Source organism: Thalassophryne amazonica, chromosome 2 (assembly GCF_902500255.1).
Source record: "Thalassophryne amazonica chromosome 2, fThaAma1.1, whole genome shotgun sequence".
NCBI classification, from domain to species: Eukaryota; Metazoa; Chordata; class Actinopteri; order Batrachoidiformes; family Batrachoididae; genus Thalassophryne; species Thalassophryne amazonica.
The window spans coordinates 113,578,865-113,596,398 of NC_047104.1; the positions used below are offsets into that span (position 1 = coordinate 113,578,865).

Consider the following 17,534-nt stretch of genomic DNA (forward strand, 5'->3'; position numbering starts at 1 on the left):
CTGGCTCCTGTATCAGGATGCTTGCTGCATGTGTCACCAGGGTAACACAAAATAGGGGTGTGTCATCGGTGGGGCTGAGGAATGCGGGCTCCTGACTGGATGAAAAGCGTGGCGATACAAAGGCTGGTATTTTCAATGTCTCTTTTTGTATCACCCTGTTTTAAGATTTGCATCGCCCTGATTTTATTGCCAGTTTCCAGGGCAGTAAAATTGATAGAAATAGTGTATGATTTATCAACCCTATTTTTTCTTGTATCTCATTTGGGCTGGTTTATGAGTATAGGGCAGATTTTTGTTGTAATATATGATAAAAGCTAAATTAGGACGCTTAAAAACAGACTTTAAAGTCTGTAGCCAAAAATACTGGGTAGACACTGAGGCAATGCATCCTTAAATGGGTGATTCTTAGACTACGGGCACTTATGTCCTTTGATCATATTGTATGAAAAACAGAAAAAAGGGGAAATTTCACACTTTTATAGTTATCTTTACAATGAAAGGGTGTTAAGAAATTTGTTCTAGTAGTCTATGATGACTTTTTCACCTTTTTTCAGCATCATTATATGCAAATTGTTATGTGGGCCGCTGAAGAGGAGGTACTGCTGGCCCACCACCAGAGGGCAACTTGCCTGAAGTGCGGGCTTCAGGCACGAGAGGGCGTCGGAGCAACCGGGAGTGACAGCTGTCACTCATCAACAGCACCAGCTGTCACTCATCATCACCACATCACCATAAAAGCCGGGCAGCAACTCCACCTCGCTGCCGAGATATCAACTACTAACTAGGTAATATTCTCTGCAGTATCTAAACTGTGACTTACATCTGATCTGTTTGCAGCCGTTGTTCTGTGGTGCCCTGTCAGCTGGGTTGGCGGTCAGTGAGAGTGCCGACGTCTTCGCCTCTCACTCCAACCAGATAAGTGGTTAACAGGAGCTGCTATCGTGTTCCTATTTCGGAGGTGGAGGTGCTCCCTCCCGGAGGAACTGTTTTCTGTGTATGAGGATTTACTGGGTGTGTATCCACACACCCACCATTAACTGTCTCTGCTTCCTGCCAGCAGTACCAGGTCTGACAGCTGGAGACGGTGGCCACCTGGAGATTCAGGACTTGTCGGCTCCGGTGTTCTTCAGATCCGTTGGCGGTGGAAGCCGTGTGGGACCCGACTCTTCTCTGGACGGACGTCTTCTATCCTCGAGCCTGCCCACACGCCACTTTTCGTATTATTGACTATCATTCTCAAACTGCATTTGTCTGTATTCTGTTGTGCACAGTTTGCAACATTAAATTGTTAATTTTGGCTTATCCATTGTCCGTTCATTTTCGCCCCCTGTTGTGGGTCCGTGTCACTACACTTTCCCAACACAAATATTGCCGTTTTGTGCTTGTCCCACACCCAGACTTTTGATCTTCAATGATAAAAATGAATGGTAAAGAAACATTTTTTCTAATGTTTTAAAATATCTCTGAATAAAATATCAGTAAAATAATCAAAACATAATTGGGGTATTCAATGTCATACAACTGTTGTGATTTTTTTTTTAAACAAAATGTAGTTGTCCCACACTATTGCCGTAATTTCCACCACAGCACTGTAATGTCCCTTTAAACAGTTTGTATGAAAGATTGTTTGGGTAGTTTCTATGGAGATAAACAGTGACATCAGAGCACATGTATATAGTGCCAAATCACAACAAACAGATGCCCCAAGGCACTTTATATTGTAAGGCAATGGTGTGGTGGAAATTACATTTACAAGGCCAATAGTGCCCGTAGTTAAAGAATCACCCAAATACACCAAATTTCAGTTCTTGAAGAATTTCAAAAAATGCAGCCGTGCTGCTCTATACACAACCTGAGTTAAAGCAGCATAACAGAATCTTCAAAGGCATCTAACAGTAAGGTTTCAGACTGCAAACCCAGAAATACCCTGTAATTCTGTTGTTGAAAAGGACACAGGTTGAATCACTCTGGAAAAATCCATATTTTTCTGTACTGTAGGCTGCACATTAATGTGCACTCCCGAGTACCTTTCCTTGTACAGCGGAGCCAACGAGGTTGATGCAGCTAACAACATGGATTCAGACATTAATCCGCTGTCCTACTTTATCGTATTGTTGATAATAAATTGGATTAGGATTAGTGGTGTCTAAATAAATTTCTAGACATTTAGTTCAATAACATTACACAAAAAGGATTTATATAGACATGTGGCAACACATTTACTTTTAGTCTACTGCACCATGCATGTGCACGGTTATCATTCAATGACTTCAGATTTACAGACACATCTGAGCCTCTGTGATAGCCAGACAGTGACAACATAGCCCTGACGTTTCATAGACTAAGTCAAGTCTGGGAACATGCGTTGGTATCGCGCTTCATCACATGCACAACATCACAGATCTGCCTTAGCTTCTGAATGGCAACCACTCAGGCAAAAACACAGTCTGCGGCACATCTCTAAATTAACTTCATGACTCCATGCACCCAAGGCACCTTTCAGTCTCAAATGCCAAGGGCCCAGATATGAAGGTCACTGCTGAGATAAGTGACAGTCTCTACAAGTTCAACACTTTCACCACATACAGGTTACATGTCTGATGGCTCAGTCCAGAAACTAATTAAAAGCCTGGATCTTTGCCTTGATTCAGGACAACCTAGACACTCCGATTCCTCACTCAGCTTTTCAAGTGCTGCAATCAGGGTACTAATAACACAAAAGATCACAGCATCATCTGTGAATTCAAGGCCAGTAAACCTCTCCTCACCAATAAAAACACCCAAGTCACTTGTTTCCACAGTCCTATGCAACACCCAGTCCATGCAAGCATTAAACAGTGTAGGAGCCAGAGCACATTTCTCTGACAGCCTGACAATGTTTGCCAGGAAAACAGACAAAATCATTTAATCATCCACTCGTGTTCCTGGGCCAAGAAGAGATACTTAAATGAAACTTTCTACCTTCTTTCAGAGTCATTTAATTTTCCACACTGTAGGACATCTAAGTCGGTTTTGCATGGAAAATCTTCAGTTCTTTAATGGCATAAATTAGCAGATTATTCAAAAACGTGACTGGAACAAAAGATGCTAATCAGGGAATCAGCTAATGCTGTGTGTGTGTGTGTGTGGAGGGGGTACAAGGTACATCCTATAATATAAAGTAATTATGCAATTTCACGTACTTTTGTCAGTTTTTTGGTAACCCTCTGTTGCAAAAATGACCCAGTGAGGTTGTTTTCTTGCAATATGAAAAGTTATCATTTCATATTCCAGCTGTTCCAGGTGTTTTTGACACCATTTCATACATTTTTTTAAAGTTGCCTTTTATATTTTAAGAAATTGCAATATTTGTATGACTACCCCAAGCTTCCATAAAGCCCCTTTCACACTGGTGCAAACATACAACCCCTGGCAAAAATTATGGAATCACCGGCCTCTGAGGATATTCATTCAGTTGTTTAATTTTGTAGAAAGAAAGCAGATCACAGACATGACACAAAACTAAAAAAAACACTTTTTCAGACCAAGCAGAGGGAAAAAAAAATATGGAATCACTCAATTCTGAGGAAAAAATTATGGAATCATGAAAAACAAAAGAATGCTCCAACACATCACTAGTATTTTGTTGCACCACGTCTGGCTTTTATAACCCCTGGCAAAAATTATGGAATCACCGGCCTCGGAGGATGTTCATTCAGTTGTTTAATTTTGTAGAAAAAAAGCAGATCACAGACATGACACAAAACTAAAGTCATTTCAAATGGCAACTTTCTGGCTTTATGAAACACTATAAGAAATCAAGAAAAAAAGATTGTGGCAGTCAGTAACAGTTACCTTTTTAGACCAAGCAGAGGAAAAAAATATGGAATCACTCAATTCTGAGGAAAAAATGAGGGAATCACCCTGTAAATTTTCATCCCCAAAACTAACACCTGCATCATATCAGATCTGCTTGTTAGTCTGCATCTAAAAAGGAGTGAACACACCTTGGAGAGCTGTTGCACCAAGTGGACTGACATGAATCATGGCTCCAACACGAGAGATGTCAATTGAAACAAAGGAGAGGATTATCAAACTCTTAAAAGAGAGTAAATCATCACGCAATGTTGCAAAAGATGTTGGTTGTTCAGAGTCAGCTGTGTCTAAACTCAGGACCAAATACAAACAACATGGGAAGGTTGTTAAAGGCAAACATACTGGTTGACCAAGGAAGACATCAAAGCGTCAAGACAGAAAACTTAAAGCAATATGTCTCAAAAATCGAAAAATGTACAACAAAACAAATGAGGAACGAATGGGAGGAAACTGGAGTCAACGTCTGTGACCGAACTGTAAGAAACCACCTAAAGGAAATGGGATTACATACAGAAAAGCTAAACAAAAGGCATCATTAACACCTAAACAGAAAAAAACAAGGTTACAATGGGCTAAGGAAAAGCAATTGTGGACTGTGGATGACTGGATGAAAGTCATATTCAGCGATGAATCTCGAATCTGCATTGGGCAAGGTGATGATGCTGGAACTTTTGTTTGGTGCCTTTCCAATGAGATTTAAAAAGATGACTGCCTGAAGAGAACATGTAAATTTCCACAGTCATTGATGATATGGGGCTGCATGTCAGGTAAAGGCACTGGGGAGATGGCTGTCATTACATCATCAATAAATGCACAAGTTTATGTTGATATTTTGGACAATTGAAAGGATGTTTGGGGATGATGAAATCATTTTTCAAGATGATAATGCATCTTGCCATAGAGCAAAAACTGCAAAAACATCCCTTGCAAAAAGACACATAGGGTCAATGTCATGGCATAGGGTCAATGTCAATGAGCAGATCTGATTTGATGCAGGTGTTAATTTGGGGGATGAAAATTTACAGGGTGATTCCATAATTTTTTCCTCAGAATTGAGTGATTCCATATTTTTTCCTCTGCTTGGTCTAAAAAAGTAACCATTACTAACTGCCACAATCTTTTTTTCTTGATTTCTTATAGTGTTTCTTAAAGCCAGAAAGTCGCCATTTGAAATGACTTTAGTTTTGTGTCATGTCTGATCTTTTTTTCTACAAAATTAAACAACTGAATGAACATCCTCTGAGGCCGGTGATTCCATAATTTTTGCCAGGGGTTGTATAACAGCTTGCAGTCTCTGAGGCATGGACTTTATGAGTGACAAACAGTACTCTTCATCAATCTGGCTCCAACTTTCTCTGATTGCTGTTGCCAGATCAGCTTTGCAGGGTGGAGCCTTGTCATGGACCATTTTCTTCAACTTCCACCAAAGATTTTCAATTGGATTAAGATCCGGACTATTTGCAGGCCATGACATTGACCCTATGTGTCTTTTTGCAAGGAATGTTTTCACAGTTTTTGCTCTATGGCAAGATGCATTATTATCTTGAAAAATGATTTCATCATCCCCAAACATCCTTTCAATTGATGGGATAAGAAAAGTGCCCAAAATATCAACGTAAACTTGTGCATTTATTGATGATGTAATGACAGCCATCTCCCCAGTGCCTTTACCTGACATGCAGCCCTCTTCAGGCAGTCATCTTTATAAATCTCATTGGAACAGCACCAAACAAAGGTTCCAGCATCATCACCTTGCCCAATGCAGATTCGAGATTCATCACTGAATATGACTTTCATCCAGTCATCCACAGTCCACGATTGCTTTTCCTTAGCCCATTGTAGCCTTATTTTTTCTGTTTAGGTGTTAATGATGGCTTTCATTTAGCTTTTCTGTATGTAAATCCCATTTCCTTTAGGCGGTTTCTTACAGTTCGGTCACAGACATTGACTCCAGTTTCCTCCCATTCGTTCCGCATTTGTTTTGTTGTGCATTTTCGATTTTTGAGACATATTGCTTTAGGTTTTCTGTCTTGACGCTTTGATGTCTTCCTTGGTCTACCAGTATGTTTGCCTTTAACAACCTTTCCATGTTGTTTGTATTTGGTCCAGAGTTTAGACACAACTGTGAACAACCAACATCTTTTGCAACATTGTGTGATGATTTACCCTCTTTTAACAGTTTGATAATCCTCTCCTTTGTTTCAAATGACATCTCTCGAGTTGGAGCCATGATTCATGTCAGTCCACTTGGTGCAACAGCTCTCCAAGGTGTGATCACTCCTTTTCAGATGCAGACTAACGAGCAGATCTGATTTGATGCAGGTGTTAGTTTTGGGGATGAAAATTTACAGGGTGATTCCAGAATTTATTCCTCAGAATTGAGTGAGTCCATATTTTTTTTCCCTCTGCTTGGTCTAAAAAAGTAACAGTTACTGACTGCCACAATTTTTTTCCTGATTTCTTATAGTGTTTCTTAAAGCCAGAAAGTTGCCATTTGAAATTACTTTAGTTTTGTGTCATGTCTGTGATCTGCTTTTTTCTACAAAATTAAACAACTGAATGAACATCCTCCGAGGCCGGTGATTCCATAATTTTTGCCAGGGGTTGTAGAGTTGCACATTGTGGCGTACCTACTACGCTGAGTTATGCAGCTCTACACTGAGTTTAAGCACCTCTATGCTGCTCAGTGCTGAGTTTTTGACCCAAACGCAGCAGTATGCAGAGGGGTATGTGAGGCGCCCAATGCGTACAGCACTGGATGCAGAAAGCACGCCATTTTAAACAACTCTACGCTTCTGCAAGTGTGCTCTACACTGAGCTACTGCATGCAAATCTGCACAACTGTACACTGTAGAAATTGAGTCGGTAGTTCCGAATGTTGCGTGGTAGAAACAGAAGCCGGTTTGTGAACGCTGTTCTGGAGGAGAGATGCAGCTGCTTCCTCCACGTGCGAGTGCAACTGCTGTCATGCTATGGTGCTGGCTGGGCAGGAATAATTTGTTGGCGTCCTCCGCGAGCGCACAGCAGTCCGTGATTGTGGTGTTGGCCAGTGCTGTGTGCACCTGAGTTGGTTCACTAAAAGTCCTGCTGGTGTCCTCCCAGGAGCTGCAGCATTCCGTCGGTGAGCTCTGAGGGCTTGCTGTCCTCCAGCCCGTGCAGAGAGAAGCACCTGCTGGCCCTTTCAGCATCTGACAGTTCAAAAGTTTTGAGGAGGTGATCCTTGATGGTTGTGCATTTGTTTACAGCAGGGGGCTTTGCAGGAGCGTGATCAGTCTGCCATGGATCTGCTGATGGCCAACACAACGTAATAATATTTTGTCATTTGCTGTGGTTTCTCTGAGCAAACTGCACCTCTGTTTGTGCAAACCAGGCAGCAGTTCACAGAAGCGTGACTTTGAGCATCAAGTGTGAAAAAGTTTCAGCAGCATTGGACATTCGCATGTGAACAAGTTTGATCCAGACAGCCCGCAGCGTGTGTGATCCAACGTGCGCGGGAGTCTGTGGTGAAGTGATCCACACAGCGTGTGTGCATGAGCCAGTAGGGATGCATCCATTAAAATGCATATCAGAAAACATGGTTACACACTTTCAATTCATAAAATGGATTTCTTTTGGAATCCAGAGAACACAAAGAGCAGGTCTTGAAATAAGGAGCAGACAGAGACAGTTCGCTCGCGCTCTCTCTCATGGTCAAAAAAGAAGCGTGAAGGTTAAGTATGTGAATTTAAATGGCAGTATCTTTCTTTGTTTGGGGGGAGCACACAATAGACTCTGAACTTTGTGATTTGATGTTAAGAGCTGTGATGAGACAGCAGTGTATCCCACAGTACATCAGAAAACATGAGTGCAGTTAGCTTTTCATTAACCGTTTTGAGGGAGCGCACTTCCACAGGGGCACAAAATAGCAGCGGTGGCTACATACGTGGCAGTAATGCAACTGTAAATCCCTCATGATAGAGTCCACTGTCTTCCAAATGCAGTGATGTGTTCTCCACAGCCAGCAGGAGTGAGTGAAACAGAGTTGAATTGGTTTTAAATAGCGGCAAGGGCTACACACGACAGTATGTATACATTAAAAACAAACATATGCAGCTGCAAGCAAACCTACAAACGCAATGACATGCAATTATGCAGGAAAAATGCAGAGTACACGCAGATTTCGGGCATACTCTAAACAACACAACGTTTGTGCTAGTGTGAAAGGGGCTTAAGTGGGTCAAAAATTACCCATACGCATTTCCAATAATTTCCTGGTAACCTGTGACTCTTGTCAATTATGGCTGTCAGGAATGTATTTACTGTGGACCACCACAGAAGTGTCATCAATTAGGAAGATTATTTTATACATCAAGACCTGATACAGCTAAGTATTATCAACATTGTTTACCTCAGAAAAAATTTGATGTCATCAAATTGATATACAGTATTTAAACTTTTTTGCACATTCATAACTACTGTGTGAAAGAGTATGTGTTATAATTATATATCAGGGGTATTCAACTCCAGTCCTCGAGAGCCGGTGTCCTGCAACTTTTCGATGTGAGAGAGAGGAACTACTAATAAGGAACTAATTACCAGCCAAATCTCACGCTTTTATTGTGATACCGTCACAAAAGGATTCACATTTTCACGGCTTTGTCAAGTGTAGTTCACCATTTTAACCCTAACCCTAAGCATAACGTCCCATGCCCCCTGCGTCACCCCACATTGTGATACCACCACAAATTAATGTTGGGATAGCCTCATGAAAATGTGATGCATTTCGTGACACCATTACAAATCAGTTTTGTGATAGTGTGACAAAAATGTGATACATTAAAGTGACATCCACACACAGAAAAAAACAAAGAAACAATTTGCATGTGCGGTGGCTATATTGATGTGTACTGAACCAAAACACCTGCACCAAAATTTGTCAGTGCAAGTATGTGTACCACTACACCCCTAAGAAAAGTATTTTGGACTTCAGTTGATGCACAAAAGGATCTGGGTTGGGAGAGCTCATAGGATGGTGTCACAGTTCACTGCACCCACCACAGTACAGAATGAAATGCCTTCAGTCCTAGATGACAACTACCCAGGCAGAAAACTGGTCAATTCCCACCTCATGAAATTACCCATTTATGTGGTGTAGGCAGATGATTTGTGGTGCCTCTTTGGCCTTGCTGCCGTTGCTGGGGTCTTCAACAGTGCAGCCCTGAATGATGGATCAAGCCCAGAGATGCACACCGTTTACCCATAATGTTTCTGCTAGATTTCCCTTACAATGGCTAATCATCATCTGAGTTTGCTTAATTAACCATTTGTTTGACAGAATGTAATTCTAACAGTCCGTGCAACATGAAGACAGATCATATACAAGATAAATAACACCAGCAGCTGTTCAACCTGTAGCACATCAACGTCACACTGATCTTTCTATCTACCTGCTGTTAGCTTTCAAATAAAAATATGTTTTCTACTACTTATGAGGACAGAATATTGTGACAATTCTTACTTGATGGTGAGTGCAAGTAAAGTCTGACAACACACTGTTCAATGTCTACACATCAAAGTGTAAAATATTAGATAAAATGATTTTACTACATCCTTGACGGAAGCAATAATCAAAAAAAGCATTGGACTCCAGAGCAATGTTTCAAAGCACAGCCGTTTCAAAGGTTTCAAAACATTTTGAAGCAGTGTTTTGAGTTTGTCATCACTAATTTGCAGGACTGTCAAAGGTTTTAGCACCTTCTCCAGCCACATGATCTATCCACTCTTTAATTCCATTTTTACACCATTCTGTTGTATATTTCATCCGCATTTGCCTCCAAAGTGGGCATGTTTCTCCCCACGGCTGCTCGCTGGTTCGCTGGGCCTGAGCGGAGGGTGGAGATGAGCTCACAGTATATCCAGCGTTCAGGGCAAATGACATGACAGAGCTCAGCCATCGCCAAAGACAATCTGCTAGTCTACATAGTTCATAATTTTAAATTTGCCACACCTTTTTAATCTCCGGATTTTGTATTTGACTAGACAGTCAGACATTCATTAAGGACAAGTAAGTAAGAAAGAAACATTTACCATGGCCTGGATACTTCTGTGTGTGTGGACAACTCCCTTAGGTCTTCCTGTGGTGCCACTGGAATACAAAATCATTGCTGGTCGCTCAGCCCAGTCTTTGACAGTTATTTCCCTCTCTTGGTCTTCTGTCCCTTGTAATGTGCCCAACTTGGAAGTAGGGGGCAGCGTTATGCATGGACAACCAAACTTTTGTGCCAAGGGTTCCAAGGTTTGAGCATATGGATACCCGGCCACCAGCAATGAAGTCTGAGAGTCAGAGATGATGTACTCCAGTTCAGACACTGGGTGTTTGTGGTATAATGGTACTGCTGTCCCCCCACTCATCCAAGCTGCCCACTGTGCCACTGTATAAGAAGCATCATTACCACACAGGAAGGAGATTCGTTTTCCTTCCAAACCCCCAATCTCTGAGGTTACAGCAGAACTGATTTTACCTGCCAGACCTAAACTACTGTAATACAGCTGCTTGTAGCTGTGGCTGCCACTGCTGTCTACAACAGCTACTTTATCCCCAAAAGCTGGAGCTCGAGCAAAAACTGTTTTTTGTTTTATCCTTGATGATGATGGAGCTGCAGTCCAACTGCATAACCTCCTGCAAACCACAGTTCCCATGAGGTACAGCAATGATCCTGGAGAGCAACAGCTACTATCAAGAACAGCTTTCCTGTGAGGAGCAATCCACTTCATAAATGGTCGGACAGCAGCAACGAGCCCCAATACCATGGTGTTAGACTCTACGGAGTTCCAAGGTCATAATGCCTCCATCCTCTTTGGTATGGACCTGTTCAGATTAGAATGAGATCATCTGTTACTTCTCAAAGAAAAATAACATGCAAGCTTGGTCTGTCAAGCAGCACACAAAATTTCCAAAGAAAAAAAAAACCTGCATGAATTCTTATAACTTTTTCTAACATCATGTATTTTTACATTATTTTATTTATTTGTGACGGGACAGTTCAAGTTCATGTACATCACCATACAGTGACGTAAACAAGATACATAGATACATGGCATGCAATAGATAGATGTATAGCCCACTCCACTTTACTCTGAGATTTAATGGTAGGAGAAGCAACAGCGGACAGTGAGACAGCGTCAAAGCAAATAACACTTTCTGCAGAACAGCATTTACTTTCCCTTACACTTTAAAAGCTTTATAGCATGGAATGTGACATATGTAGCAGCTGTGCCTCTGCCAAATCTGTCCCCACTAGAAAATTTGTTTTCCAATGTTTTCCTGTAATATCTGTCTCTAAAATAGAAATTGCAAAAATGACAATCTGCAGGTGTGACAATTATACAACCCCTGGCAAAAATTATGGAATCACCGGCCTCGGAGGATGTTCATTCAGTTGTTTAATTTTGTAGAAAAAAAGCAGATCACAGACATGACACAAAACTAAAGTAATTTCAAATGGAAACTTTCTAGCTTTAAGAAACACTATAAGAAATCAGGAAAAAAAAAAATTGTGGCAGTCAGTAACGGTTACTTTTTTAGACCAAGCAGAGGGAAAAAAAACATGGAATCACTCAATTCTGAGGAAAAAATTATGGAATCATGAAAAACAAAAGAACGCTCCAACACATCACTAATATTTTGTTGCACCACCTCTGGCTTTTATAACAGCTTGCAGTCTCTGAGGCATGGACTTAATGAGTGACAAACAGTACTCTTCATCAATCTGGCTCCAACTTTCTCTGAGTCCCAGCAGAAGACTGCCCCTCCCTGAGCCTGGTTCTGCTGGAGGTTTCTTCCTGTTAAAAGGGAGTTTTTCCTTCCCACTGTAGCCAAGTGCTTGCTCACAGGGGGTCGTTTTGACCGTTGGGTTTTACATCATTATTGTATGGCCTTGCCTTACAATATAAAGCGCCTTGGGGCAACTGTTTGTTGTGATTTGGCGCTATATAAAAAAAAAATTGATTGATTGATTGATTGATTGATTGATTGCTGTTGCCAGATCAGCTTTGCAGGTTGGAGCCTTGTCATGGACCATTTTCTTCAACTTCCACCAAAGATTTTCAAGTGGATTAAGATCCGGACTATTTGCAGGCCATGACATTGACCCTATGTGTCTTTTTGCAAGGAATGTTTTCACAGTTTTTGCTCTATGGCAAGATGCATTATCATCTTGAAAAATGATTTCATCATCCCCAAACATCCTTTCAATTGATGGGATAAGAAAAGTGTCCAAAATATCAATGTAAACTTGTGCATTTATTGATGATGTAATGACAGCCATCTCCCCAGTGCCTTTACCTGACATGCAGCCCCATATCATCAATGACTGTGGAAATTTACATGTTTTCTTCAGGCAGTCATCTTTATAAATCTCATTGGAACGGCACCAAACAAAAGTTCCAGCATCATCACCTTGCCCAATGCAGATTCGAGATTCATCACTGAATATGACTTTCATCCAGTCATCCACAGTCCACAGTTGCTTTTCCTTAGCCGATTGTAACCTTGTTTTTTTCTGTTTAGGTGTTAATGATGGCTTTTGTTTAGCTTTTCTGTATGTAAATCCCATTTCCTTTAGGCGGTTTCTTACAGTTCAGTCACAGACGTTGACTCCAGTTTCCTCCCATTCATTCCTCATTTGTTTTGTTGTGCATTTTCGATTTTTGAGACATATTGCTTTAAGTTTTCTGTCTTGACGCTTTGATGTCTTCCTTGGTCTACCAGTATGTTTGCCTTTAACAACAGTCCCATGTTGTTTGTATTTGGTCCAGAGTTTAGACACAGCTGAGTGTGAACAACCAACATCTTTTGCAACATTGCTTGATGATTTACCCTCTTTTAAGAGTTTTATAATCCTCTCCTTTGTTTCAATTGACATCTCTCGTGTTGGAGCCATGATTCATGTCAGTCCACTTGGTGCAACAGCTCTCCAAGGTGTGATCACTCCTTTTTAGATGCAGACTAACAAGCAGATCTGATTTGATGCAGGTGTTAGTTTTGGGGATGAAAATTTACAGGGTGATTCCATAATTTATTCCTCAGAATTGAGTGATTCCATATTTTTTTCCCTCTGCTTGGTCTAAAAAAGTAACCGTTACTGACTGCCACAATTATTTTTCCTGATTTCTTATAGTGTTTCTTAAAGCCAGAAAGTTGCCATTTGAAATGACTTTAGTTTTGTGTCATGTCTGTGATCTGCTTTTTTTTTCTACAAAATTAAACAACTGAATGAACATCCTCCGAGGCCGGTGATTCCATAATTATTGCCAGGGGTTGTAATACACTACAAACTCGCCAAATGTTTCTCAAATCTCACAAGTACCAAAACTCTAATCGCTTCGCTGTCTGTACAGCCAAAACGCGCACGTACTCAACTTAAAATTTGCCATCTCTTGTTTCAACATTGAGAGCGAGATAGAGGGAGGGAGGGAGGGAGAGAGAGAGAGAGGGGGATAGCACTGTCTCTCTCTCTCTCTGCCTTTTTTTCCCCAAACCCCGGTGTTTCCGATCACTGCGCTGCAGCTGTGTGATCAAGCAGTCAGTCACATGTACACGCGCAGATTCGATTACCAGTTCTGATCACGCACGCACTGCGTACATGGATCAGACACACACGCACTCGCCTCACCTTCTCTCCAGCTGATGAACTCTAGATGAAAGCATTCAGTGCTTGAATGTGTTGTAGCGCACGCGCATGTACATGCACGCACAAAAGGACCGTCTCGTACATGATTCAGCGACTCAAATGTTGTTCAAAGAAGAATGCAGCCATTTGCAATATCACTGGGTTTTCTGTTTTCATATGTCACACCTATGGATCAAAGCTGTCCACACGCGAATGTCCGCTGCTGCTGTAACTTTTTCCACACTTGATGCTCAAAGTCACACTTCTGTAAACAGCCGCCTGGTTTGCGAAACCGGGGTGCAGTTCGCTCCGAGAGATCATTGCAGACAACACGGAATTTTATTACGTCGTGTTGGCCCTCAGGAGCTCCATGGCAACGAGCTGAAACTTTTTCCACACTTTATGCTTAAAGTCACGCTTCTATAAACTGCTGCCTGGTTTGCACAAACCAAGGTGAAGTTTGCTCAGAGATCAACACAGACGACACGAAATATTACATCATGACAGGCCTATGGCAACAAGGCTGACTGCGCGCCTGCAAAGCCCCCCCACCCCACCCACTGCAAACAAATACGCAGTGATCAAGGACCACCTCCTCAAAACTTTTGAACTGTCAGACTGAAAGGGCCAGCAGGCTCTTCTCTCTGCAAGGGCTGGAGGACAGCAAGCCCTTCAGAGTTCATGGACAGAATGCTGCAGCTCCTGAGAGGATACCAGCTGATCTTTTTGTGCAGCAATTCTCTCCTCAGGTGCGCGCAGCGCTGGCCAACACCACGATCACAAGGACTACCGTGTGCTGGTGGAGAAGGCTGACAAATTCTTCCTGGCTGGCCATCACCACAGCATGACAGCAGCCGCACTCGCCCCATCACACCCAGCAGCAGAAGCCCCACACCACACACTAGCACCGCCGCGGAGGAGCTGCATCTCTCCTCCATAGCAGCACTCACAAACCAGCTTTTGCACTGTATGAAAACATTCAGCTGGTAGAATAAAGTCGAACTAAAAGCTAACATTACAAAAACTAAGCAAACGATAAGAAACCTTCAAGAACCACAACAAAACAAAACGCAGATGAACTGAGGTTTTCGGCAGCATTCGTTCAAATTACTCTACAGTTTAAAAATCCTGACAAAGCACCAGCTGCAGGAACGAAGCTGCGTGAAGGTTAAACGATGCCAACGAAACTCCAGATTTCTTGTTTCGTTTGGGTTTCAATGTCCTTCGTTAGTGCTGTGTGACCGGGCCTTTAGGTAGCGCACCGTGCATTAAGAAGCCGGAGAAACACAAGGCAAGAAGCACCAAAACTCTAGGGCTAGCATACTTAAGATGCTCAGATGTTATTAGGTCAGGACCACATGCCTTATTCATACAGCTGCTTAGTGACATGGTGCACCTCATCAGGTCTAACAACCACATTATCAATATTTAAGGGAGCATAATTTTAAAATCAACACAAAAATATCCTTGTAGTGATTTTTCCATATCTCAGTAATATTTTCTGACCCATTAATGCCATCAATACTGGATGATTACTACAACTTGCTATTACTGATGACCTTGACTTCTTTCCAGAACTCATAAACATTATTTTGCAGCGGTTTTTAGCCATAGAATTAGCTCTCATGACCTACTTATTCCTTTTAATAAAATGCACAGTTTGCACTTGCCTGTTTCTTCTGTTTACACACTGAGCCGCTTTTAGTGAAAAACCCAGCTTTTAAAAGCTTCTTTGGCTTTTACATGAAGGTCAAGCACATATTCATTGTAGCCTGCCCTAAGATTATAATGTTTCGCTTGTTTATAACAGAATGTCTTACTCCCATTATTCAGACAATTCATAATTTTATCATACCTTACAAACAAATCTCTACTGTTTTCCTTTTACAGTTGATACTGCCACACAGAATAGCATCATATGGTTAATGATTACTATTTAAGCTCTTACCAGTCAGACAGTGTCAAATATCATCTTTTGTAATTATTGCCCAATCCAAATTTCCACTGACTTCTTGTTTATCATAACTAGTCATCTCAGGTATACTTGCAAAATTTAAAACCATAAACACAGGTATATGATCTTTTGTGGTCAATCCATAAAAAACATCCACCTTTTCAAGGCAATCATGTGCCTCAGCTGTACATGCAGTGGTTCAGCTAAGATGTTGTATGCCATGCATCACTCACATACAGTGCATCTGTAAAGTATTCACAGCGCTTCACTTCTTCCACATTTTCCCTTGCAGTATTCCAAAATGGAGTAAATTATTTTTTCCCCTCAAAATTCTACTCACAACACCTCATAATGACAACATGAAAAAAGCTCTTTTTTTTATTTTTAGCAAATTTATGAAAAATAAAAAACTAAGAAATCATGCATACATAAGTATTCACACCCTTTGCTCAATACTATGTTGGTGCACCTTTGGCAGCAATTACAGACTCAGGTCTTCTGGAATATGATGCCACAAGCTTGCTGCACGTAGGCGATCTTTGAGTAGTTTTGCTCATTCCTCTTTGCAGCACCTCTCAAGTTCCACCAGGCTGAATGGGGAGTGTTGGTGCACAGACATTTTCAGATCTCTCCAGAGAAGTTGAGTCGGATTCAGGTCTGGACTCTGCCTGGGCCACTCAAGGACATTCACAGAGTTGTCCTGAAGCCACTCCTTTGATATGTTGGCTGTGTTCTTAGGGTCATTGTCCTGCTGAAAGATGAACCATCGCCCCAGGTTGAAGTCAGAAGTGCTCTGGAGCAGGTTTTCATCCAGAATGTCTCTGTATATTGCAGCATTCATCTTTCATTCAGTCCTGACTAGTCTCCCAGTTCTTGCTGCAGAAAAAACATCCCCACAGCTGATGCTGCCACCACCATGCTTCACTGTAGGGATAGTGCCTGATTTCCTTGAAACATGAGGCCTGGCATTCAAGTCAAAGAGTTCAATCTTTGTCTTATCAGACCAGAAAATTTTGTTTCTCATGGTCAGAGTCCTTTAGGTGCCTTTCGGCAAACTCCAGGCGGGCTGCCATGTGCCTTTTACTAAAGAGTGGCTTCAGCATTCATATCACCATAACAAATATGCATGAAAAAGCACTTTTGTTGATGAATTAACTTATAAAGGCAAGCATGTTGAGGTATTAATCCTCATTTCTGTAGTTTTCATATGGAGTATTCACATTTAAAATGACAAAAAAAATTCTTAATATGAACAACTTTAACTCCTATGGCCCAATCCACCTCTAATCTAATAGCACTGATAAAAGGGTCTAATTTCTTATGCCAAAGAATGGCCAGTCCTTCAGGTATCCTGCCATGTAAGATTCCCGTAAATCAGTTGTGGACTCGCCTGTCCCATGAAAACCACTACTAACAGAATTAAATTTATCTAAATCTTGTTTGGCTAAGAAGGTTTCTTGCCTACACAAGAGATCCACATCCACCAGAAGCTCATCAATAACAATGCGTCACCCTCTGTCCGCAGCATTCTGTGCCTGCATAGAGACAAAGTACAGGCTCGTGTGGTTCAGGTGTGGAATGAGGAAAGCACTTTGGCCCTACAGGGCTGTTTTGACAGTACTGACTGGTCCGTTTTTCAAGGTTCATCCTGCAGCATTGATGAACTGACAGATGCTGTAAATGGTAAATGGACTGCATTTATATAGCGCTTTTCCATCTGCATCAGATGCTCAAAGCACTTTACAATTATGCCTCACATTCACCCCGATGTCAGGGTGCTGCCATACAAGGCGCTCACTACACACCGGGAGCAATAGGGGATTCAAGGCCTTGCCAAAGGGCCCTTAGTGATTTTCCAGTCAGGTGGGGACTTGAACCAAGGATCTTCTGGTCTCAAGCCCAACACCTTAACCACTAGACCATCACCTCCCCAACCACTAGACCATCACCTCCCCTGTATGCAGCTACATCTCTTTCTGCGTGGGCAGTGTGATCCCAACTAAGACAGTTGTCTCCTATGACAGGACACAACTGTTGTTGTTGTTGTTGTTGGGATAGGAGTCCTATCCCAACAA

General features: G+C 41.7%; 1 protein-coding gene across 1 annotated transcript in view; it reads right to left on the reverse strand.

The window, feature by feature from the left end:
* acsf3 (acyl-CoA synthetase family member 3) overlaps positions 1–10,698 on the reverse strand; it is a 114,608-nt gene extending 103,910 nt beyond the window's left edge. Inside the window, exon 1 of the mRNA XM_034163388.1 lies at positions 9,922–10,698. Within this exon, the coding sequence (XP_034019279.1) occupies positions 9,922–10,644 (723 nt within the window). The 5' untranslated portion in view covers positions 10,645–10,698. The remainder of the gene's footprint in view (positions 1–9,921) is intronic.
* Positions 10,699–17,534: the final 6,836 nt, after the last annotated feature.